The 27,452-nt window shown below is 44.0% G+C and overlaps 1 protein-coding gene across 1 annotated transcript in view; it reads right to left on the reverse strand.

The window, feature by feature from the left end:
• The window catches only part of LOC124593967 (exostosin-3-like), a 277,190-nt gene that overhangs the window by 104,903 nt on the left and 144,835 nt on the right, over positions 1 to 27,452 (reverse strand). Inside the window, exons 4-5 of the mRNA XM_047132316.1 lie at positions 15,775 to 15,891; positions 15,394 to 15,487 (exon numbers count right to left, since the gene is read on the reverse strand). Of these exons, the coding sequence (XP_046988272.1) occupies positions 15,394 to 15,487; positions 15,775 to 15,891 (211 nt within the window). The remainder of the gene's footprint in view (positions 1 to 15,393; positions 15,488 to 15,774; positions 15,892 to 27,452) is intronic.

The following is a 27,452-nucleotide window of genomic DNA, read 5'->3' on the forward strand; positions in this document are numbered from 1 at the left end:
TGAACTGTCTTTGTTGCAAAGTGAGTGGTTCAGTGCATGGAGTTACAGCGGAAGTCCAGTTAATTCAGACATGAAGAACATAGTGCTGCATCACTGTTATTTCAGAATCATTCATTACAGTTGGTTAATTCAATAAACAGAGACTGTTATTACTGCAGGCAGTGCGATATACAATGGATTTACTAGACTTTACACTTGTTGATTTCGAGTCTGCGGCACTTTGTTGCCGTTGCAGTACTAGAGCCTGCATGACTAATTTCATCTTGGTCTCAGAGAGTAGTCCAATGGTCGTAGAGTGTGGCTCATTTCCCTCAAAATGAGATCCTCGTTAAACGAAATCCCACTCGTGCCACTTTTTCCTGCTGTCACGGCTGCAACTCAAGTCCTACGGCGATGGGATAAGGATGGTGGAGGCAGGTTTTCGGGTGAAACCTGAAGTCCGTAGTTCGGACTTTCACGTTGGCAGCAGACGACACTTGTCACTATTTACAGAACTATTGTAGGGGGAGAATGAAAAGACTGAAATGTTTAACCACCTGCGGTTTGACAAATGAAACTGTAACTAGGTATTCCCTTTTATTACGTGCACTTGTTACTATGAATAGAGTAATTGCGCTTTGGGGAAAAACGAGTACCAGTTTCATGACTGAACGTATCTGAACACGGGTAGAAGCGATAATTTTTGTAAGGATGGTTCACAGTAAGTTGTGTGTATTATTGCAAAACTCATAAGATCTTTAAATACTGTTAAAGATCTGCTGCACACTGCTGTCGGTCAGTTCTGTATCTTTGTCAGGGACTTTTCCCAGTTAGTTTAATCCGACAGCAGTGAGTGGTTCATGAATTGACTCTGCGTCCCACCAAGTTATTCCGAAAGACTTAGGGAATATGCTGTCATATTTATACAAATCGGCTGAAGGACACTAATTAAGGTAATTATTAAATTAGCATATCTTTCGAATTCAACAGTAGCATAAAACGTGGGGGTGCATTGCAAATCATATCGTGGAAAAATCTTTCTCAAAATATCAAAGAAATTATATTCGTTGGAAACTTCAAAAGAGAGCTAATGGTCCACTTTCTGTACACAGCACCCATCTCCCCTACACTCTGTGCAACTCACTCTCGTCAGTCCCCTCCCCCAGAACACACTCCCCCCCCCCCCCACCCCTTGTCGAGAGAGTTCTCTATTCGTATCCTGTTCTTTTCCAACAGCCAGCGCCATTATCATTTCGATCTACTCGTCTTCCTTTATCCATTCCGCTTCTGACAACACTAAACATGGCTTCAAAAACGCTAAGATTATATACGTCGTTCTCTTCAATTAAAACTTCGGGCTGATAGGCCATGGTCGATGTATAAAACACTCCCCTGACGTTTCGTCTCCGACTGCGGGAGACATCCTCCGAGGCAAAGCGGCGAAGTGAAAAGAGAATTCGAGGAAGCGCTGATTATATAGGCAGTGCAGAGGGCGCCACTATCCATCACGTGGCGTCGGCTATGACACTGAGTCTGGTAATGCCAACATTCTCGATTAAAAGTAGTCGATCGGCACGCTTCCGTGCAACGCTGACATCAAAATGTTATCCAGTTTAACACCTTCCTCTTCCCTGTTAAAATTATTACGGTGTTTATCAATCTCGATAGCCTCTGTATACATGCGTGCATAATAATGCGAGGTTTTAGATATAACGCTCGTGTCGGTGAATTTTATTTCATGATTAGCTTCTTGGTAAAAATGTTCTGCTATGGTCGATTTATCAGTTTGACCGAGGCGGCAATTCCTATTATGTGCAACGAGATAAGTGTTAACACTTCTCTTTGTGGTACCTATACAAACCTGTCCACAACTGCAAGGTATTTTAAATACCCCAGATGTAGCCAAAGGATGTCATGCATCTTTTGACGACCTTAAATATTCTTTTATTTTCCTGGTGAGTCTGAACATAAAAGACTCTAACAAACGCTAAATGACTTTCGTACAACCTGTGTGGTATATGGTATGAAAATAAATAAAAGAAAACGAAATGCATGGTTACAGGCTGAAAGAAAGGAAGAGCGAAGTGTTAGTTATGGACCGACACCATGGAACAGGTGAGAGCATTTACGGTTTTCAGAGGCTGGGTTAGACGCAACCTGCAGTATGAACAGGACAAAAAAGGTTAAAATGTGTGTGAAATCTTATGGGACTTAACTGCTAAGGTCATCAGTCCCTAAGCTGACACACTACTTAACCTAAATAATTCTAAGGACAAACACACACACCCATGCCCGAGGGAGGACTCGAACCTCCGCCAGGACCAGCCGCACATGAACAGGACATCAGAGTCAGAATAGAGCTCGTGGAAGATGGAGATAGCGAAAGAGGCATTTCTAAAACAGAACAGAATCTTAGCAGGTGGTTTGAACATAGAATTTAGAAAGCGGATGTCTTGTGACAGCCAGAGCGAGAGCACCAGCAGCAGCGAGTACTGTTTGTATAAAGCGTTTATTTTGCATTTTGTTTACGACCTTCCACTAAGGAAGGGATTCTATTTGTGTTTATCTGCTCTGCGTAGTAACTAACAGTTCTTGATAAAACTTTACGTAGTTTTCGTGTTAGATTTCTTAGTGTTTTCTTGATCGTTTAGAACAGAAAGCGCCCTAAAACCGTCTTTTGTTTGTTTCGCGGCCGTTAGCCACTAGTCACTTGAATCAGCAGTTGTCTTGTGACAGCCAGAGCGAGAGCACCAGCAGCAGCGAGTACTGTTTGTATAAAGCGTTTTTGTACTTATTTGCTGCGCTTAGCTTTTAAATAGTTTTTCTGGGAAAACCTAGCGTAGTTTTCGCGTCTCGTATTTCATTGAGTGTTTCTTGATTATCAGAGTAGCTCATCAGAAGATTATCTTGGGAATTTGTCACCGTATAGAGTAGGGTAAACATAGTCATGTGTAGGGACTGTGGTTGTTGTGAGCGGACGCAAGGAGAATTGGCCACTCTTCGGGAGCAGGTGGAGGCTTTGTCTGTTAGGCTCATCGAGCTCGAGGCGCAGGCGTCGGCTCGTAGTGGCGTTGGGGCAACTGTGGTGAGACCTATGCCTACTTCGGTGGCCTTGGAATCACATGGAACCCCTGATGTCGCTGCGTCTTCCGGCAGTGAGCATCTTACCTGTCAGCCATCACTCCAGGGTGAATGGCGGACAGTGGTGGGCTCGCGCGTGCCTGGCCGAAAGGCGAAGGTGGGATCTGGCCGCGTGGCAGCTGCCTTACCCCTTTCCAACAGGTACGGGGTGCTTCCTAGTGGTGATGACATCGTTTCCGAGCCACCACAGGATGCCTCGCCTGTTGGGCCAGTGGCCGATTCTCCGGCAAGGTCCCGACAGTCACAGAGGGCGGGCCTATTAGTTATAGGGAGCTCCAACGTTAGGCGGGTTATGGAGCCCTTCAGGAAAATAGCGGGTAGGTCGGGGAAGAATGCCAGTGTGCACTCGGTGTGCTTGCCGGGGGGTCTCGTCCGTAATGTGGAGGAGGCCCTTCCGGCAGCTATTGAACGCACTGGGTGTGACCGGCTGCAGATAGTAGCACATGTCGGAACGAATGACGCCTGCTGCTTGGGTTCTGAGGCCATCCTTGGTTCCTTCCGGCGGCTGGCTGATTTGGTGAAGACAACCAGCATCGCACGCGGAGTGCAAGCTGAGCTTAATATCTGCAGCATAGTGCCCAGAGTCGATCGCGGTCCTCTGGTTTGGAGCCGTGTGGAGGGTCTAAACCAGAGGCTCAGACGACTCTGCGACTATAATGGTTGCAAATTCATCGACCTCCGTTATTGGGTGGAGAACTGTAGGGCCCCCCTAGACAGGTCAGGCGTGCACTACACACCGGAAGCAGCTACTAGGGTAGCAGAGTACGTGTGGCGTGCACACGGGGGTTTTTTAGGTTAGAGGGACCCCCCCTTGGGCGAAACGATAAAATACCTGACGGCTTACCAGAGAGGACATTATCATCGTTGATAAAGAACGTCCGTCCTCAGAGATCCGGAGCGATCTGAAGTGGAATGATCACATAAAACAAATAGTGGGAAAAGCAGGCGCCAGGTTGAGATTCATAGGAAGAATTCTAAGAAAATGTGACTCATCGACGAAAGAAGTAGCTTACAAAACGCTTGTTCGTCCGATTCTTGAGTATTGCTCATCAGTATGGGACCCTTACCAGGTTGGATTAATAGAAGAGATAGACATGATCCAGCGAAAAGCAGCGCGATTCGTCATGGGGACATTTAGTCAGCGCGAGAGCGTTACGGAGATGCTGAACAAGCTCCAGTGGCGGACACTTCAAGAAAGGCGTTACGCAATACGGAGAGGTTTATTATCGAAATTACGAGAGAGCACATTCCGGGAAGAGATGGGCAACATATTACTACCGCCCACATATATCTCGCGTAATGATCACAACGAAAAGATCCGAGAAATTAGAGCAAATACGGAGACTTACAAGCAGTCGTTCTTCCCACGCACAATTCGTGAATGGAACAGGGAAGGGGGGATCAGATAGTGGTACAATAAGTACCCTCCGCCACACACCGTAAGGTGGCTCGCGGAGTATAGATGTAGATGTAGATGTAGATGTACTGAATTGCCTGATACGGATTGTGGCCAGGTAAGGGGCAGAAAGGAGGACATTGAGAAAGCAGGACGAGAGGAGAGGTGGAGATTGTGAAATGTGGTTAGTGTGCAGAATGGAGAAGATCATGCAGACTGATTAAGTATGGTCTGGAGAGGAACTGAGAAGAGTTTAGAAGATCGGAAGATGTTGAGGAATTGGAAGTTGCATTGGATAATTCATTATCTGAGACGAGACTGCCTTCCACTAGAGGCAGTTAAAGTTTTTATTTAGAGAATGATACGGATGTACGGAAGAGCATACCAGACACTGGGCGAAGTTAGCAGATGGCAAGAATGAAAGGTGTAAGTAGGCTGTTTAGGTTTTTATATTGGTAACGCCACGTAGCGCTCTGTATGAAAATCACTGGATGTGCTGTGTGCAGCCTGTGGCTGGTTTGTATTGTTGGAGTAATATTCGCCATTGTAGTGTTGGGCAGGTGGCTGTTAACAGCGCGTAGCGTTGCGCAGTTGGAGGTGAGCCGGCAGCAGTGGTGGATGTGGGGAGAGAGATGGCGGAGTTTTGAGAGCGGATGATGTGGATGTATGTCCATCAGAGACAGTAAATTTGTAAGACTGGATGTCATGAACTGCTATATATTATGACCTTTGAACACTATTAAGGTAAATACATTGTTTGTTCTCTATCAAAATCTTTCATTTGCTGATTGTGCCTATCAGTAGTTAGTGCTTTCAGTATTTTGAATCGTTTATTTAGCTGGCAGTATTGGCGCTCGCTGTATTGCAGTAGTTCGAGTAACGAAGATTTTTGTGCGGTAAGTGATTTGTGAAGCCCGCATCTCGTGGTCGTGCGGTAGCGTTCTCGCTTCCCACGCTCGGGTTCCCGGGTTCGATTCCCGGCGGGGTGAGCGATTTTCTCTGCCTCGTGATGGCTGGGTGTTGTGTGCTGTCCTTAGGTTAGTTAGGTTTAAGTAGTTGTAAGTTCTAGGGGACTGATGACCATAGATGTTAAGTCCCATAGTGCTCAGAGCCATTTGAACCATTTTTGATTTGTGAAAGGTATAGTTTAATGTTAGTCAGGGCCATTCTTTTGTAGGGATTATCGAAAGTCAGATTGTGTTGCGCTAAAAATATTGTGTGTCAGTTTAGTGTTGATCAGAATAGGTAAAGAGCGAAATGTCTGAGTACGTTCAGTTCTGCTCAGCTGTTTGAAAATCAAATAATGTAAGAGGTTTATCTGTATATTAATTCATTAAGTTTTCTAAGGGGACGTTCAAAGGGAAAGCAGACAGTATGTATGGTGGGTTATAAAGTCTAGACCTGCCACAAGTCAGATCAGAAAATTATGATGAGTGAACAGTGTGAAGACTAGGATAATCACCATCAGCAATTTCAGTTATATTTTTCTGCTGTTAAAATTTCCGACTTGGAAATACAAAAGGCTATGATGATACGAGGAAACCCGGAAGTGTATCATGTAATACAAAAAATAGAGCTGATAATGCATTCGGTGGATCTTAAATTACCCAGAATGTTTCTCTATTGCAACTTTCTGTTTCAACGAAAAAATGTACTATCGCAGCCTCGATAGAATTTTGACTGCAGGAGAAGGACACCAAATAGTCTGATGCAGACTTGGCCGCCGACCCATACAGTACTTTGTAGCAGTTCAGATGCAGATACGTCCCAACGTACGGACATGTACCAAGTGGGTGATAGCTCGACAAAGTTGCAGACGTCTCAGAACGCAGTCCAGGAAATGTACTCAAAGGAGCTCATTGGCAATTGCCCTGTGAAATTACTTTTGGACACTGTGGGTACTGTGTACCTACTAAACCAGTCTGTTTACCTAAGTTTGGGATCTCCCGCTTTTCAGGCAGCCGAAACAAATCGTTCGGCCTCTGGATGTCCTAGCGCCCTCTTTCTAGAATAGTTTTCTGTTCCACTCACTCATTGCCAAGTCACTACTCCAGTAAATTATCTTTTAGCAGCTGACCTAAAAGTCGAAAATGTTTTTGGGATATCTACATCCACATTATGACAATACTCCGCAAGCCACCTGACGGTATGTGGCCGAGGGTACTTCTGGTACCACTAACTGATTGCCACCTCCCGTTTCACAAACGGTATTTGGGAAGAATGATCATCAGGGAGCCTCTGTACTAACTTTAATTTCTCGAATTTTCCCATCGCGGTCATTTCGAAAGTTACATACGGAAAGAACAATAGACTTTTCCCACGTTTTTGGGAAGGTACAGTTCATGAAACAGTGCATGTCACGCAATCCGAACGATCTTGCACCATCTCAGAATTTCACTAATGAAGAGCGGTTAACGTATATTCTCCACACTCAGTGGGCCACTCCACTGGTAATAGTTTGCAAACTCAGTGGTATCTTAAAACATGGTGACGAATAGCGGCGATAAACACAAGTTGAAACGCAATTGTATCCTCTAGGAACACCAGATGAATTCTTTACAGAATTAGTCCACGGCTCCACAGTTAGTATACTCAGTCTTGCAGACTTTCAATTTCTCTTGGACGTAGCATTACAGACATATGTAGTGCTCAATACGTCAACTGGTAGAGAAGACTCACACGTAACCGTAATCGGTTAAATTTCGAAAAATCTTCAACTTCAAGCATATTCCAGCATTTTATGGATCAGTTCCTGTTTGATGTTCCAAACTGTGTCGTATACCTTCATGATATCTTCGTTACAGGTGTGACTTAAGAGTACCACCTTCGCAATATCGAGCTTTTGTTTCATAAATTGACAGAAAAGACTCAAATGCGAAGTGCACATGCGTGGTAGAACTTCGATACGGAAATGACTGGATTTTGCTCTGGAATATTTATTAGATTTATTTATTTATTCACTTAACCGAACTGATTAGAGCCATCAGCCCTTCAATTACATTAGACAAAGTTTTCACACATGCAGCACCTTTCCTACATCGTAGTTACCTAAAAAATAACAACTTTAATACGACAAATGGTATTAAAATGACCTGAATGCCTATATTGGCAATGTGAGTTAACAATACTGATTGTTATGAACCAATGAAGTTAACACTGGTCGTACTTTAACTACTGCTGCTGTTGTCATTAATAACGATAATTATAATAACTTAGTGATACTATTAAGGGTAATAATAATAATGATAGTGGCAGGTACAAAAATAATTTGTGGGTGTACAAAGTAAATGTTTTCTGATGTAGCGGGTTCTGGGGAAAGGAAATTTAAGCAGACTGCTCCGACTAAGAATACTAGGAAAAGAGTAAGATCTGTTTAGGAGGAAGAATTTACAGAGTAACGAGTGCCTAAAGGGACAAAGGTAACTATTACTGTTGATTTGTTAGCTATGTCATTAACTGTCTTCTGAAGCTGGAGATGTTATTCAGTTCTCTAATACAATGTGAGAGGCTACTCCAGATTTGAGTGCCTTCTTCTGAGAAGGACTTAGAAAAAGTGCTGAACGAAGGAGTGGAACAGAAAAGATTTTGCTCTGATGGGACAGATGTTTCTGATATGTGCATCAGAGAAGAGATTTAAGGACAAGAAGGTGAATGAGCGACAGTATACATCGATAAGGCAGTAGAGAAGACATAGGATATGGAAATCTCTGTGCTTGTTTGCAAGCAGTCAGGATAGCTGTGCATATTATGGTGAAATTGGATCAAAGAGAACATCACATATAACGAACACAAGCATTCAAAACCAGTTTTAACTACCGTGAGATTTCCTGGGAAAGTCCTTGCAGGACAAAACCTCTGTAATCAATAACTGGAAGTGTAAGTATTTGTACAAGTTTCTTTCCAGGTAAAGAGGGAAGAGCGTTTTGTAATTTTGTAGGGCATGAATAGATACTGATGCCTTCTTGCTTGTTTCAGCTACGTAGCCAAATTTAAATTTTTGTCTATTATTATTCCCAGACTCTTTGCTGAGGGAGAGAAGTTGATGTACATCCCACTTGGATTTAAAAATGGTGCGGATTCCCGATGTTTGGGGATAACAAGGCTAGAATGACAAACCAGTACCCGCTTGTGGGTTTTGGATGGGTTGAGCCTTAAACCTAGATGATGTTCCCATTTCGATAGTGCGCAAAGATCGGTACAGATCGGTACAGGTTTATTGGTTTTGCACTTACATACAACGGGAAGTCATCAGCGTACATGTGGTATTTGCAATAGGACAAAAGTCATGAATACAATGAAAACAGAATAGGACCTAATATCGAACACTGGGGGACGCCTGATACTACCTGCCCCCCTCCCAATTGTGACATCATGATGCCATACACGAAGCATCGCTGGCAAGACGTCATGTATGCGCGAAACCATTGCACTGCACTTCGTGAGAAATTGAGGCTGCTAAATTTGGCAAGTAAAGTGTCGAAGTTAACAATCTTCGCTGTAATTTAAGGAACACATGAGAGTCACCTCAAAACTTCACGTCATCTCTTGTAGTGTTTAAGGCTGATCTTGTGCTGTGACGTTTTCGGAAACCTGATTCGTTTTCGTGTAGTAGGTTGTTTGTAGTTAGGTGGTTTATTAGCTAGTCGTGCACTATATATTCTAAGGCCTTGGACAGGGCAGAAAGGCTGCAAACGGATCGGTAAACAGAGGGTGCTTTGGCGACGTCCTTTTGAGATAGTTGCTTAACTAGTTCCTGTTTACAGGCCTCAAGGAAAACACTTGTGGTTAAGGCGTCGTTGAAGGTATCTACTATAATGGGCAGCAGTGGACCAATAAGAAGCATTATCATTTGGTCTGTGTTTCCAGCGTTTTCAGTAGATGCTGATTCGATATGCATTGTTGATTTTTCGACAGTGTTGCAACTATCAAGGTTTAGATAGAAATATTCGTGGCTACAGTCGTTTACCCTATGAAGTGTCTGTTTCGTTTGCAATTGAATTATGTTTGTAGGTGAAATGAAGTATCAGTTCAGTTCTTCAGCTGGCGCAACGGAATCAGCTACAGCTTTCAGTTTGCCTACACCAAGACGATGCAGCTTTTTCCATACGACAGCTGGTCTATTTCTGTTGTTGGTTGATGTATGGGAACACTTGAGTTTAGCATCCCTCACAGCCTAACTGACTCTGTTCCTCTTCTGCTTGTAAACAATATGATTTTCGGGCATAGGGCGCAATCTATATGCCCAATGTACAGTGTATCTCAGATTCATAAGCTGTTTTAGTTCTTCAGTCAGCCACAGCGCAGGTTTCCTTCATACTTTTCCAGTATTTAGGGGAGTATATTTATTATATAGCTGAGTAAGTTTGCTATAAAATCAATGAAATTTTTCGTTTATGTCCGAGAAAGGAATAGAAGACGGCCCTCAAACTATTTATGGCGCCGCAGTTGATAGTTCACATTCATTAATGTGTTTTAAGTCTCGGTATGTAGACAGCTGTGGTTTCTTTCTGGGTCATTCGTCGTGAAAATTATGTCATGGGCACACACGTCAGGTGCAGATATTTGAGAGGCACGAATTACTCTATTTGGGGATTTCGTAGCAAATATGCAGGGAATAAGCAAAATAATGTGAATGGGATGGTTGTGTTTGAGGGTCAACAACGCAGGTAAGGCACGTGTCGCGCTGGACTGCGTGTGTTCAGTACGGACTAGGTGTCAGTGCAGGTGGTTTACGAGTAGTGCGCACTTCGTATTTGCTTTCAGAGGTCGAGGTCGAGGTGCAGTGGAGGATCTAAAAGAGTTCCAAAGAGGGCAGATCGTGGTTGCCCGATTACCTGGAGCATCAGTAACCAAAACAGCCAATTTATTGAATGTTTCAGGAGCATCTGTTCCAACAGTCAACAGTCAACAGTCCAACAGTCAGCCTACACAAAACATGGAAAGACATTATCGCGTAAATGTAATAGTGGGTGCAAATCAAAACTAAATGACCCTAACAGGAATTGTGTCAAAACAACACAAAACTACGGCGGCTAAAGTGACTGTAGAGCTCAATAGCCATCTTCGAGCGCCGTATCTATCGACACAGTCCGCCAAGAACTCCATCAAGCGAATATTCATGGACAAGCTGCTATACCGAAATTATTAGTTAAAACAACCAACGCAAAGAAGCGTAAAACATGGTGTCAGGAGCATAAATCGTGGACGACTGTTCAGTGGAAACAGATCATATGGTCTGATGAGGCAACGTTTTTGTTATTTCCTACATCGGGCCAGGTTTACGTGGAGAACACCAAAAGAAGTCTACAGTCCCGATTGCTCGATTTCAACGGTTAAGCATGGAGGTGGAACTGTCATGGTGTGGGTAGCTATATCATGGGATTCTGCTGGTCCCATCATTACTTTCAAAGGCCGTGTAATAGCCATCTATTATGTGGACATTTTAGGTGATCAGGTGCATCCCATGATTCAAATGTTTTTCCAACAATGATGCCATATTTCAGGATGATATTGCTTCCATTCACAAAGCTAGGACAGTAGAATAGTAGTGTGGAGTATGCAACTGAACTGCACCGTCTTCCCTGGCCAGCACAGTCCCCGGACATGAATATTATCAAACCCTTATGGGCAGTATTAGATCGCAAACTCCGGAGCAGATTTCCTCCTCCCTCGGCACTACAGGGGTTAGAACAGGTTCTGATCGCAGAGTGGCGTAACATTCCACTGGAGACCATAGAATCATTGCTTGCCAGTATTCCAAGAAGAATCATGGCTGTAGTACGGTCAAATGGGGGTCCAACCCCTTATTAATAAACCATTCCCAAGTAAGTACAGGTGTTTCCTACTCCCTGTAGGTATGATAGTGAGACTACAGTTCATATGATGGGTAGAGCAAGCTGAGGTAGCCACATTTTTGAAGAAGAAAACATCCGCTTCAGTTTTACACTGGAAGGACTATTGTACAAAAATTTATGTTAGTGTTACCAGCTATTATTATACGCTCCGATTTCTGTTCGAGACACCAAAGAGCAGTGTCGAAGCAGGCAATCCGCCTACCGTAGGAGGTACGTCAAGCACTTCCTCTTAAGGAATTGGATCTGTATGGAAATATATTCCACCTATTTACCTTCATTACTGTTGGACGTGAGTTGCACAGTAGGTGATAAATGAGAGCATATGCAGACCCCTACTCCTTCTCCTTGTCCATTAAATCTGTTGTGTCTAAGAAAGATGTGGCCATCCAGATTTACTGAAATTGTTGACCGCTTGGTCTGAGCCAGGTCCCTGACAGCAGTATTTCATGAATGTCTATGTCTTCAAACATATGACGGAGCTCGTCGAGATGCTGGCAGAGACTTGACATTTGCGGGTGCAACATAGAGCTTGGTTTGTTCAGAAGCACAACGTCCGAGGACGGCGTTGCTGGTCACCTGCTGCTCTGGGTCACCGCTGGCGGCAGAAACAGGCACAAGGAAACGCGCCAATGGGGCGGTAGTGGGGGGGGGGGGGGGGGGTACCTTGTTCCATGGAGTGAAAGCTGCAGGTGTCTCCACGGGGGAGGCAGGTATGTGGCCAAGGCCAGTGGGGCAGCAGCGGCCGTTTAACAGCCGAATTGCGGCAGAAAAGAAACTCGGTAAACAGAGCTGGAGTAATCTACGCGCAACAATACTGAAAGAAAGCGAAACAACGTCAGAGTGTACTATTAATGGCACTAATGATGAGTGACAACAACAGTGTGATGATAAGCTGCCAAATAAAAATTGAAGGGAGATTAAATTTATATGCCGGCCGAAGTCTGGAACCGCGCGACCGCTACGGTCGCAGGTTCGAATCCTGCCTCGGGCATGGATGTGTGTGATGTCCTTAGGTTAGTTAGGTTTAAGTAGTTCTAAGTTCTAGGGGACTGATGACCTCAGACGTTAAGTCCCAAAGTGCTCAGAGCCATTTGAACCATTTTGAGATACGTCATGGTTAACTGTACTGTGCAATAACTGTGAACGTACAAACTAGTGACAGCAAGGGTTGACTGTTCTCATCTCCTAAAGCACAGAATTTCGAGTTCATTTGCATGGAATTCTGACCTCTCTCCATTTTTCGGTCTTCACCATAATCCTGCCATCATTTGTTCATACGTTTTGTAGCCCAAATCTCGAAATTTCGTTGTTCAAAATGTTTAACATCTCTGAGGTGAGACCCTTTCATATTGTCAGACGTGAATTCGCGATATTCTTCTTGGCGCTGAACATTTCGCATCTTTTCTTGTGCGTCACCAACTTCACTATCATTGGTCTTGTAGAACTTGGCACCCTGGGTCCCATTCATGACTTCTTCCAATGTTGTTCAGTGTCACCTACAGCTATAGGCCTTGCATCTCGCTGTCTAGATTCATCACTAATTTGCCTGTCTTCCGAACAGTCTATAAGATTATTGAGTCTCCGATACTGTTTTAGCTCGTCAGACTTCGCGAACAGTTTCTGTTCGAGCAATCGTTCCTGTCCTCAGCGTCTTTCAATGATTTGTTCAGAGCGCTTATCATTTCTGACGTAGTTAAGGAAATCGGGGTTAGTGCCCACTAGTTCGCCTTTACAAAAGTATCAAATACGTGTGAATTCCTAAGGGATCAAAACGCTGAGGTCATCGGTCCGTAGACTTACACATTACGTAAACTAACTTACAATAACTTATGCTAAGAACAACACACACACCCACCCACACACAGCCCAAGGGAGGTCTCGAACCTCCGGTGGGGTGGGGGGGGGGGGCGCAATAGTTACTATTATGAAAGGAATTACATAAGATACTCAGAGATTACCAAACACTTGGCATACGACCGTTGCACAACATGAATATTTTTTCACAGTATCTTATCATAATTATGAATATCTGTGCTACACTTTATATATACACTCCTGGAAATTGAAATAAGAACACCGTGAATTCATTGTCCCAGGAAGGGGAAACATTATTGACACATTCCTGGGGTCAGATACATCACATGATCACACTGACAGAACCACAGGCACATAGACACAGGCAACAGAGCATGCACAATGTCGGCACTAGTACAGTGTATATCCATCTTTCGCAGCAATGCAGGCTGCTATTCTCCCATGGAGACGATCGTAGAGATGCTGGATGTAGTCCTGTGGAACGGCTTGCCATGCCATTTCCACCTGGCGCCTCAGTTGGACCAGCGTTCGTGCTGGACGTGCAGACCACGTGAGACGACGCTTCGTCCAGTCCCAAACATGCTCAATGGGGGACAGATCCGGAGATCTTGCTGGCCAGGGTAGTTGACTTACACCTTCTAGAGCACGTTGGGTGGCACGGGATACATGCGGACGTGCATTGTCCTGTTGGAACAGCAAGTTCCCTTGCCGGTCTAGGAATGGTAGAACGATGGGTTCGATGGCGGTTTGGATGTACCGTGCACTATTCAGTGTCCCCTCGACGATCACCAGTGGTGTACGGCCAGTGTAGGAGATCGCTCCCCACACCATGATGCCGGGTGTTGGCCCTGTGTGCCTCGGTCGTATGCAGTCCTGATTGTGGCGCTCACCTGCACGGCGCCAAACACGCATACGATCATCATTGGCACCAAGGCAGAAGCGACTCTCATCGCTGAAGACGACACGTCTCCATTCGTCCCTCCATTCACGCCTGTCGCGACACCACTGGAGGCGGGCTGCACGATGTTGGGGCGTGAGCGGAAGACGGCCTAACGGTGTGCGGGACCGTAGCCCAGCTTCATGGAGACGGTTGCGAATGGTCCTCGCCGATACCCCAGGAGCAACAGTGTCCCTAATTTGCTGGGAAGTGGCGGTGCGGTCCCCTACGGCACTGCGTAGGATCCTACGGTCTTGGCGTGCATCCGTGCGTCGCTGCGCTCCGGCCCCAGGTCGACGGGCACGTGCACCTTCCGCCGACCACTGGCGACAACATCGATGTACTGTGGAGACTTCACGCCCCACGTGTTGAGCAATTCGGCGGTACGTCCACCCGGCCTCCCGCATGCCCACTATACGCCCTCGCTCAAAGTCCGTCAACTGCACATACGGTTCACGTCCACGCTGTCGCGGCATGCTACCAGTGTTAAAGACTGCGATGGAGCTCCGTATGCCACGGCAAACTGGCCGACACTGACGGCGGCGGTGCACAAATGCTGCGCAGCTAGCGCCATTCGACGGTCAACACCGCGGTTCCTGGTGTGTCCGCTGTGCCGTGCGTGTGATCATTGCTTGTACAGCCCTCTCGCAGTGTCCGGAGCAAGTATGGTGGGTCTGACACACCGGTGTCAATGTGTTCTTTTTTCCATTTCCAGGAGTGTAGTTTTTGTTGTGAGTTCAGTATAGTTCGTGCTTCTTTAAGCACGTCCGCAAACTAAGACACCTAAACTATTAAGTTATTTATTAACTGGAAGTATCAGCGTGATCTGATGGTGAAGTATGATTGTGTATACGTAATATCAGAATTCGACATTATGGGAATTGAAATAAACATCCCTACATTGCACGGCATATAAAATGCGTTCTACGGCTGCAACCTATGTTATCAATTTACATACTGCAGAAACTAAACGGAAGCCTTATGCTACAGTTCACGTATCACCTATAACTCAACTATACATTGCAGGATTTCATTGTATAGCAAAAGACACCTAACGTTTCTTAGGAATACATGTTATGTGGTGAATATTTGTTTAGGATAATCCTCTTAGTTATGTGGCTCATTTGATGAACAGAAAAAATTTCCTTCAGATTTAAGCAAATGATACTCACCATCAACGACAAACCAAACAAAATGACATAATTTTGTCTTACAAGAACAGTGAAGAAGCTCATTACCATAATTTTATTCAGGTATATTTTTCACCTTACCGAAGAATTTAGCATCAGACGGAAGGACAGTGTCAAAAGGTAACTGTGGATAGAGCCGAAACGGGTCTCCCCAGTCATTCCACATTTCGTGTCCCTGCCAAAAAGATAAAAATAGCAAGAACTGTAGCACAGTTCAGTGGCGTTAGCCACTGACTGGTCTATTGGAATGCATATGCTGTAGCCGACACAACTTAAAGTAAAAAATTCATTTATGCCAAGTCGACCTGAAGATGATATTCTGTGGCTCTTGCAGCTTCAGTGCAAAGTTACTTTTTTTAAGTTTAACATCTATTCATTGCAAGGCCAATAATTGCTTACCAGTGTAATAATTATGAATTAACTGATAAAAGGAGCATGATGAACAACGTGAATGGAACGTACCTGAGTAAGAAGTACAGTGAAATTTCGTTTAAACTTTGGCGATGGGTACGGAGGTTCAATGGGCCCCAGGTACTCCCCAAAATCAGTCTCTGCATCGTCGACTTTGGCCTTCAGCGGCTGCAAAGGATTTCAAGTGGAAGCACTATCATACAATGAAACTTCATTTTAAAATTCATATAGTACTTAATTCAGAAAAATATTCATGGCTTTCCTAATAAATGTTCAGTCCAGATTACGTAAACAGAAACATCAATATCTGATTGCTTGCTGGATTTATCTCTACAACATAACTGCTGGTTTTCATGTGTAAACCGCAGTGAACATTAGAAATTAAAAATAGCAGAACTTAAAAGTATATCTGAATAAATAGTTTGTCTCACAATAATGGAGGTAGTAACAAATGTGCGATGTTACAATGCCTTTGTTGATCTGAATTATGATGCAGAATTGGTGTACGAATGTAGGTTTTAGACGCGTAGTTGGCGACATGTGGAAGTCTGGATGTGACCGCGGGTCGTAAACGATCAGCCAAATGCTACGGCGCTCGCAGTAAATGGGAAACTCGGGTTCGAGTCGCGATCCAGCACAGAATTTCATCGTCGTATTTCCATTCTACGCTGATTTTGTCCATATTCGCAACTACGAATACATTTAATATGTGGTTACAAATGTGTTTATACTGAATAAACCCCGACCTGTAATTATGCCTGGTTTTTGGCTTTTGGGGAGGCAAATAGAAGTTACAGCTCAAATTTCCTGGGTAAGGAACGAAAATAGAGACACGCAGACAGAGAGAGAGAGACAGAGAGAGAGAGGGGGGGGGGGGGGGGAGAGAAGAGTGATGAGGACTCAGCTAAATACACATTTAGGAAGAGAAATAAATCATCCCAGTAATGTTGTTGTACCTGTGCTTGAGGATCCTTACTGAATGAAAAGCCAAAACATTGTGACCATCTGCTTAACAGCTTCTTTGTCCGACTTTGGAATGAGAGACATCACTGATTCTGCGTATCAGGGATATGACAATTTGTTGATAGTGTTGTGACGTTACGTGGCATTAGCTGTCTACGAAGTGATGACTTCCGATAGCGACCCAGATGGACCCCATAGAACTTACATCGGGCGAATTTGATTGCCGAGACATCAACGTCAGTTCACTGTAATCCTCCTCGATTCTGGCTCCGAGATTAGGACAATTATGCTGCTGAAAGATGATGTCGCCGTCAAGGAAGACATCAACCATAAATGGATGCAGGTGGCAATCCGAAAAACTTGTGCGTGCACCAGCATTGTGCTTTTTCGGCAATGATTCCACAGACCACAATAAAACCTACTTAACAGAGCAGACAAGCCTCCAAATACAACGTTCTGTGAAGAGTCGTGGATGTCCTACTATTTAGCACATTTTTTTCTTTCAGCAATCTTCTGAGTGGTTTGATGCGGCCCACTACGAATTCCTGTCCTGTGCTAACCTCTTCCTCTCTAAGTAACACTAGCAACCTACGTCCTCAATTATTTACTGGATGTATTCCAATCTCTGTCTTCCTCTACAGTTTTTTCCCTCTACACCTACCTCTAGTTCCATGGAAGTCATTGTCTCATGTCTTAACAGATGTTCTATCAACCTGGTGGTAGTTTCACTGCACTTCTACCTCCTTCGGTAGATGCTAATGACAGTAGCACGCGAACATTCGACCAGCTTCGTCGTTTTCGAGATACTCGTTCACAAGCTTTGCATAATAATAATCTACAGTTTGTCAAAGTCGCTTATCTGAATATATTACTACACGTGCAGCTCATATCTTCGCTAGTGTGATCCCCCGTCCGTGTCTGTTACGCTCACATGCTTTTGTAACTGCATCTAGTGCCTGCAGCGCCACCAAGCAGCATCCAGCGTCACGGTGGACAGTGATCATAAGGTTTTGGCTTGTTAGTGTATGTACTTTAAAGCATGTGAGCTCACATTGCTATGTGCGCTGTACAGCAAGTTATCCTACATACAAAGAAAAATAAAAAAGAGAAGCAGGTCTGGAACAAACGTATGCAAAACACAATGTCTAATAAGTTTTAAAAAAGTTGTTAGTTTGTGCCTTAATGAGTCTATGGAGAATCCATTAGTCAAACTGCTCATAATGAGTAATTAATGTTTATTGAGTATGCATAGGAAAAGAAATCCACTTCTGTACAAATATAGTACCGATGAAAAATTGCTTGAGACAATATCTATGGTAAGATATCTAGAAGTTAGTCTCTATAACGATCTTAAATGGAAATGACCGATTACGTAAAGCAGACAGTAGGAAAAGCAGCTGCCAGACAGAAATTTATAGGTAGTCTCTTAAGGCAATGTAACTCATCCATGAAGGAGGTGGTTCATAAAGCCCTTGTTCAACCGATGATTGAGTGCTGTTCATCAATTCCAATGTTTATCTGGTAAAAGTGACAGAAGAGATAGAGAAGATCCAACAAAAGGCAGCGCTTTTCGTCATGGAACTGTTTAATCAGCGTGAGTACTTTGCATAAATGCTCAAGAAACTCCACTGGCAAAAGCTACAAGAGAGGTGTCAAGCATCACAGTGACATTTACTGTAGTAGGGAGATGGAGGTATGAGCCCACTTTTGATATTAATTTGATAAGCAAATTAACTAAACTAATCAATTAATTACCTCCAAACCACCCCACCCAAATGACCATGCCCACACGAACCCCAGATAACTCTCTGTGTTCTCTGCCTGCACATGGGTCCCGACACCATCTTCCCTTCCCACTGTTCCCCTTCCCCCTGGCCGGTCGGACTGGCCGAGCGGTTCTAGTCGCTACAGAGTGGAACCGCGTGTCCGCTACTGTCCCAGGTTCGAATCATGCCTCAGGAATGGATGTGTGTGATGTCCTTAGGTTAGTTAGATTTAAATAGTTCTAATTTCTAGGGGACTGATGACTTCAGCAGTTATGTCCCATAATGCTCAGACCCATTTGAACCAACCCTTCCCCCTCCCCCACCTGTACTATTGACAGAAATTCCGAATTCTGGCAGGAATATCGAATTTTGGTGGCAATTGCGAATTCTGGTGGGAATTTATTTGTTCCAGGGCTGTGCTGATGAACCACCACACCCCCACCTGGGAACAATCTTGGAATTAACGATGGAAATACCCTCTCTGGGAATCGAGTCCTGGTTCTCCTGGAAGGAAAGCCCAAGTGTACCCCCTAACACAATTATACCACCAGAGATGCATGGAGCTGGTGGGAAATTAAAAATGGAAGTGCCTTTTCTGGGACTCAAACCCTGGCCCTTCTGGACAGTGAGACGAAGTGCACCTCCTAACATATACAAGCTGCTCAGATGCAGGAGAGGAAGGTTAGGTTAGTGTTCTTTATTTATTTTGTTTGGGAAAATGAAGTAAAGATCAGTCCTAATTACATAATTATTTATAAATGTCGACTCTAATTACACAACTATATGCGTAACACTACACAAGGGCCACCTAAAATCGCAATAAAGCTCAAAAATTGACGATGTCATACAACTGGAGTTATCCCGCCGGGAAAAAGTTTCACAATACGACTCGAAGCTAGTGACAGTCCCACTCAAACTTTACCATTCACCTACAAGCTGGTGGGAAAATGGCTGGGGTGCATGGTACTATCTTTATTGTTTCTGGAGAAAAATACGGCTGTGGCTGAGTGGTTCTAGGCACTTCAGTTTGGAATCGTGCGACCGCTACGGTCGCAGGTTCGAATCCTGCCTCGGGCATGAACGTGTGTGATGTCCTCAGGTTAGTTAGGTTTAAGTACTTCTAAGTTCTAGGGGACTGATGACCTGAGATGTTATGTCCCACAGTGCTCAGAGCCATTTGAACCATTTGAAGCCCGCATCTCGTGGTCGTGCGGTAGCGTTCTCGCTTCCCACGCCCGGGTTCCCGGGTTCGATTCCCGGCGGGGTCAGGGATTTTCTCTGCCTCGTGATGGCTGGGTGTTGTGTGCTGTCCTTAGGTTAGTTAGGTTTAAGTAGTTCTAAGTTCTAGGGGACTTATGACCACAGCAGTTGAGTCCCATAGTGCTCAGAGCCATTTGAACCATTTGAACCATTTGAAGAGAAATATGTTCAACTGATGAGATGCTGCTATTGGACAAAGTGTGTTACCTGTAAACATATATCTGAGGAGAATATCTGTCGTTGTTTGAAGTCAGAGTTCGCTACAGATGCCTGCTCGACAATTACCCTGCAGCCCAGGTAATCAAAACCAATACGCACTACAATAACTGACGGAAAAATACGTCATTGTGTTTCAAAATTGTCACGAAAAAATCAGCACTTTTATCGAATAGGTCATAATACAACACCTGTAGTGGGGAAAATCGTCATCCTGAAAGACTGCGGAGGGGGCAAAAGTTGAACGTGCATTCTCCTCGATGGGCGCCTATGAAGTAGCCAAATTGGAAGCAGTCTTACCTCCCTTCCATACCTCATCCCTCCCTTCATCCCACCATCCATCTCTCCCACCATAGGTAGAATACATCCCCGTTCTGCCTTACCACTGGCCGTGTACAAGGAGATCCTTCTGGTGATATTGATATACTAACTCCAGTCAGCGGAAATCAGTCACAGATAGACGAAAGGTAAGAAGAAGAGAATCTGTTAAATGTATTTCTAGGAAAGACTGCAGCCCTTCTGGAATTACAACGAAATTCTGGAGAACACTCCACATCACTTTTTCAAACTTCAAGCTGCTGCCACCATGCCATGCTTAGCAGCCCGCAGCCCTTTTGGCGCGGCATAAGCTGGCTGTGGTCGCTGACCACGCTGAGCTGATAGTCCTTCGTGAACACAAAAGCATGTGTAGTCACCTAAAGAATAGGAGATAAAAGGACGGCTGCCCCAAGTGCAACTTCTTCGTCTACAGTATAGTGACACAACCCGCACATGCCACCTCCACTGGTTGGAGCACGTATGTGTCCAGCGACCACCCACAATAGATATGCCCCCCACGCTTCCTGCAGCCTGCATTTCTGCGATGGAGAACAATTGTATTTAACGTCAATGCAGCTCTTGCTTGCAAACTGTTAAACATAATTCTCAGAAAGACTGGACTCCTTCACAACAGCGAAATTCCAGAGAACTCTCCAGATGGCTTTTTCAAAAGTGGGCTGCCTTGAAAAACAGGAAGCCTTTTGCCTAAAGCGACCACAGACCACAGAGCAGCCTCATACATTCTTATTTAACATCAATGGGTCTCCTACAATGAAGCATCTATTATAAAAGGAAAAAACAATTGTGACAACAATAAATGTCCATTTTCCACGAAAATAGGTCAAGTCATTTTCTTTTAGTTTTAAGAGCAAAATCGGTATACTTTCTATGTTCAACTGCAAGATACAATTCGCATATCATTAATTTGCGACGTCCAGTGAAGTGCACCGCCACGGATTATAGATGATCAGAAGAGACTAGCCCGCCCTACGTAAAATCGGGAAGAAAACGCTATTTTGATGCGAAAAATACCGATCACCGCAATATGTCCATATGCCCCCGTTGTTTCCGAACTACCATCAGAGTAAAGAAAAAGCGTGAATTTAAATTACGAAGGAAAAACGTCTATCTTGAGCAATTTCTTTCAGCTCGGTGGACAAATTACACCACCTGAGAACGTCTATCACGTTGAAATCAATGTCAGTAAATAAACTGTCATGCACGTGTGTATTGCAAACATTTCAGGCATGTAAAATAACATTAGAGAATACAATCTCTCACGCCACTGGCTCAAATGTCGGAAAAATTACAATCATTTTATGTTCGACAACAACAAGCTACAATTCAAGAGGATCTAACTGGTTTGTACATTATGGAAGGTCTCATTTTAGCAATGCGATGGATCGTATACTATACTGGCGTTTACGAAATAAATCGTGAGAGTCTGTCCTGTATTAAAACCTTCTATAAGATTTCACCAAGTGTCTCTCTCTTCTGATACATCGAAACCAATTACCGCCTGCGTGAAATTTGACATTTGACATTTTTTATGCATATACCACCTCTACCGACATGTCTGTAATGTTTCTACCATACAGCAGCAGATTCTCGCATTCTACCTTTGTAAGCAATTTACTCATCACAGTCTGTTTCACGCAAACTATCATTTCTGAGCACCATTACGAGCTGTAATTCAAGTCATGTCTCCTTTACGATTAGAGGTATATGGAGTATAAAATAACACAGGACGTATGATAACATCTATTTTTAAACACGCGTTCATGACGATAACAATACAAACAGCTATGAAATTTTTTTGGAGATTTGTGGTAAGGTGTTATGGGACCAAACTGCTGAGGTCATCTGTCCCTAAGCTTACACGCTACTTAATCTGATCTAAACTAACTTACGCCAAGGACGACACACACACCCATACCCGAGGGAGGACTCGAACCTCCTACGGGGGAACCTCGCGGACCGTGACAAAATCCCTCAGGCCGCGAGGCTACCCCGCGCGGGCCAAACAGCTATGTTTCCACAAGAATAGACGCAGCCGATAGCTATCAGTTCTACAGGAAAATTGGATGTAGTTTTGAGAGAACTATCTCCATCAAAACTTTAAGCAGTTATAGCACTCCTTGTAGCAGAGCGTCCATGAGATATTATCGTCTTCTGTGTTCCAATGTAACGAAAACCTGTTACCGTGTGCGTGTTGTCATCGAGCACATTACATATACACGTATCGCTCTATTCGAGGTGGAGACAGTGCTCGAAGTCGTTTGCACAGATCTACAAAAATGTTTTGTCGTCTGTATTGGAGGAAGACCATATCCGACAGAATATCAATCACACGAGAGGTTTCCTGTGTTGTTCCTTCATAAACAGTTTAATAAATTGTTTTTTCTGGTGCAACACATCCATACACTTTGCTGATTCTACCATGACTTCGAGGTCTGCGTCAGTTGCTGTTAAACCGACATTAACACAAAGCTCAACATCGCATGGCGTAAATTATGCAGCTCTCAGAACACTCAGTTTGTTAGAAATAAAACACGGAGACGATGTTTCTCACTGACAAAAAAATGGACGACATCGCAACATATGGAAACTGGAAGAATTGCAGTATTGTAGAGAGTTTCCAACAGCTATCCGAAGAGTTTCCTCATGGGTCACTCCTTCTAATATGTGGAGGAGTTCCATGAGAAATTAAGCTGATTCTTGTTGTGTTTTGATTGCTTTTACTTAAACTTATGAACTGACTTATTTCGGGTTCATAAACATTTTATTTTTATCTGTTTTTACTTTTATGTTGTAATTTCATGTACTGACATGTTCCATGTCCTTGGAGATTTGCTTCTCAATTTGGTCCTACGGAACATGACGTGTAATTAAATAAAAAAATAAATAAATCTGTGGTGCCCATCAACAATGGGACAGATGGCCAGTCGTAATCGTAAATTCTGCACTATGATTCCTTTGTAGATAAGCTCTTTGAATCGGTATAGGACGCTGTCTAGTATTCTTTGGTGTACATGGTCGAATAGATGTACTGCACACTCATATATCTGCATCTGTAATCTGTTGTATGGTACTAACAAAGTAGTGGATGGGTGATTCAGCAATGGCACAAAAATTGGGAAGCATTCTAGAGTGTCACTGAAAGGCATTGAAATTACGGAACAACTGGTAAAATCGCTAAAATTGTTCTTGCTATTATCTGCGGTCTATGTTACAGTACAACATCCAGTATCAATGGTTTCTTTCCCATCCCGTCCATCCACTGGGTACGCTGCTGGTTGCGGCATGATGACTTCCTGACACCACTTGGCGCGATGGAGAGCCTTGGCGGAACACTGAATATGTGCTACTTGTCGCTGTGTTGTTGTTGTTGTTGTTGTTTGTTTGGAGGGAAGAGACCAAACAGCGAGGTCATCGGTCTCATCGGATGAGGGAAGGATGGGGAAGGAAATCGGCCGTGCCCTTTCAAAGGTACCATCCCAGCATTTGCTTGGATCTATTTAGGAAAATCACGGAAAACCTAAATCAGGATGGCCGGACGCGGGATTGAACTGTCGTCCTCCCGAATGCGAGTCCAGTGTGCTAACCACTGCGCCACCTCGCTCGGTGTCGCTGTGGAATATGGGATTAAATGTAGAGGTCATCACCTTCAGACAGTTGTTTGGAAGCATTCCTCAATGCAGCAGAATCGCCCTGTTTCCATATGCTGCGATAACCTCCACATATTTTTATTTTTTTATATTTAGTTTTGCTCAAATAAGATAACAGTACCTCTTTTTATTTGTACTATATCGCGAATGTTGTGAACAGCACTTCTCAGCGGCGGTCAACACATGTACATGACTACAGAATGACGGAGCAATGCTCTTCGAAGTGGAACATTGAAACATTCGCTAACCTCTCACTGGGGAAGATGGGATTAACTGTACAGGTCATCACTTTCGGAGACCTGTCGGAAACGCTTTACAATACAGCAGGCTCTTCCAATTTCTATATGTTGCGATGTCTTCCACATTTATGTCAATGGGAAACATCGCCTCTGTGTTTTATTTCTACCAAACTGTGTGCTGTAGGAATAGCATAATTTACACCAAGCGATGTTCAGCTTCGCGTGAGAGCTAAAGGTGTTAATGTCGGTTTAACAGCAGCTGACGCTGACCTCGAAGTCGTGGTAGAAAAATTAAAGTGTATTGCGGTGTAAACTGGTTGGATGTGTTCCAACCGAGAAAGCAGTATATTAAACTGCTTATGGAGGAATAATAGAGGGAACCTCTCGTGTGACTGATAGGCTGTCAAATATGGTCTTCCTCAGTACAGACGACAAAACATTTTTGCAGATCTGTGCAAATGACTTCGAGCACTGTCCTCCAGCGCCAATGGAGTGGTACATGGATATATGTATATGTAATATAATCGATGGCAACACGCAGGCGGTAATTGTTTTCCATTATACTGGAAGAGAGAAAACGGTAACATCTTATAGGAGGCGCTGTGACAAAGAGTGCTGTAACGGCTTAAATTTTGGATGTACAGGGCTATTACAAATGATTGAAGCGATTTCATAAATTCACTGTAGCTCCATTCATTGACATATGGTCACGACACACTACAGATACGTAGAAAAACTCATAAAGGTTTCTGCCGCCAGAGCGCTCGAGAGCGCTGTGAGACAAAATGGCGACAGGAGCCGAGAAAGCGTATGTCGTGCTTGAAATGCACTCACATCAGTCAGTCATAACAGAGCAACGACACTTCAGGACGAAGTTCAACAAAGATCCACCAACTGATAACTCCATTCGGCGATGGTATGCGCAATTTAAAGCTTCTGGATGCCGCTGTAAGGGGAAATCAACGGGTCGGCCTGCAGTGAGCGAAGAAACGGTTGAACGCGTGCGGGCAAGTTTCACGCGTAGCCCGCGGAAGTCGACGAATAAAGCAAGCACGGAGCTAAACGTACCACAGCCGACGGTTTGGAAAATCTTCAGGAAAAGGCTAAAGCAGAAGCCTTACCGTTTTCAATTGCTACACGCCCTGACAACCGATGACATAGTCAAACGCTTTGAATTTTCGGCGCGGTTGCAACAAAGTGGTTCAAATGGCTCTGAGCACTATGGGACTCAACTGCTGAGGTCATTAGTCCCCTAGAACTTAGAACTAGTTAAACCTAACTAACCTAAGGACATCACAAACATCCATGCCCGAGGCAGGATTCGAACCTGCGACCGTAGCGGTCTTGCGGTTCCAGACTGCAGCGCCTTTAACCGCACGGCCACTTCGGCCGGCGCGGTTGCAACAGCTCATGGAAGAGGATGCGTTCAGTGCGAAAATTGTTTTCAGTGATGGAGCAACATTTTTTCTTAATGTTGAAGTGAACAGACACAATGTGCGAATCTGGGCGGTAGAGAATCCTCACGCATTCGTGCAGCAAATTCGCAATTCACTAAAAGTTAACGTGTTTTGTGCAATCTCACGGTTTAAAGTTTACAGCCCCTTTTTCTTCTGCGAAAAAAACGTTACAGGACATGCGTATCTGGACATGCTGGAAAATTGGTTCATGCCATAACTGGCGACCGACAGCGCCGACTTCATCTTTCAACAGGATGGTGCTCCACCGCACTTCCATCGTGATGTTCGGCATTTCTTAAACAAGAGACTGGAAAACCGATGGATCGGTTGTGGTGGAGATCATGATCAGCAATTCACGTCATGGCCTCCACGCTCTCCTGCCTTAACCCCATACGATTTCTTTCTGTGGGGTTATGTGGAAGATTCAGTGATTAAACCTCCTCTACCAAGAAACGTGCCAGAACTGCGAGCTCGCATCAACGATGCTTTCGAACTCATTGATGGGGACATGGTGCGCCGAGTGTGGGAGGAACCTGATTATCGGCTTGATGTGTGCCGAATCACTAAAGGGGCACATATCGAACATTTGTGAATGCCTAAAAAAACTTTTTGAGTTTTTGTATGTGTGTGCAAAGCATTGTGAAAATATCTCAAATAATAAAGTTATTGTAGAGCTGTGAAATCACTTCAATCATTTGTAATAACCCTGTAGATAGTTGTCTCAAAACTATACCGATTTTGTCCATAAAAATAGGTAACGACTGTATCTATTCTCGTGGAATCATAGCTGTATTTATTGATATTGTCACAATTGCATGTTTAAAAATAGGTGTTATGGCACGTCCTGTGTTATTTCATACCTCATAAGCTACAATTATGAACTAGACATGATTTGAATTACAGTTCGTAGAGAAATCCAGAATTAATAGTTTTTTTCTCGACCTGTGAGTAGAGTGCGCGAAACAGCCTGTGATGAGGAAATTGTTTGCAAAACTAGAATGCAAGAATCTGCTGCTTTGTGACAGGAACTTCACAAACGTGTCGGCAGAGGTGAGTTATGCATCAAAATGTCAAATGCGGGCATGCAGACGGTTCAAAAATGGTTCAAATGGCTCTGAGCAGTATGGGACTTAACTTCTGAGGTCATCAGTCCCCTAGAACTTAGAACTACTTAAACCTAACTAACCTAAGGACATCACACACATCCATGCCCGAGGCAGGATTTGAACCTGCGACCGCAGGGGTCGCGCGGTTCCAGACCGCAGCCTGTAGAACCGCTCGGCCAACTCGGCCGGCTCACGCAGACGGTAATTGGCTTCGATGTATTGGAAGAGAGAGACACTTGGTGAAATCTTATAGGTTCTATTACAAGACAGACTTTCTCGACTTGTTTCTTAAACGCCAGTATGTTACTTCGCACAGGTAAAACGAGACCTTCCATAATGTACAAAACAGCTGGGTTCTCTTAAATAATAGCTTGTTGTTGTCGAACGTAAGATGATAGCATTTGTTCCGACATGTGAGCCAATGGCGTGAGAGATTGTATGGTGTAATGTTATTTCACGTGTTTGAAACATTTGTAATACACACATGCATGGCAGTTTATTTACAGACATTGATTTGAACGTGATACACGTTCTGAGGTGGTGTAATTTGTCCACCAGGCTGAAAGAAATTGCTCAAAATATATGTTTTTTCTTCGGAATTTTAATTTAGGCTTTTTCTTTACTCTGCTGATGATTTGGAAATAACGGGGACATATTGCAGTGATCCGTATTTTTCGTATCTAAATAGCGTTTTTACCCGGATTTACGTAGAGTGGGCATGTGTCTGCTGATCATC

Source organism: Schistocerca americana, chromosome 2 (genome assembly GCF_021461395.2).
Source record: "Schistocerca americana isolate TAMUIC-IGC-003095 chromosome 2, iqSchAmer2.1, whole genome shotgun sequence".
NCBI lineage: Eukaryota > Metazoa > Arthropoda > Insecta > Orthoptera > Acrididae > Schistocerca > Schistocerca americana.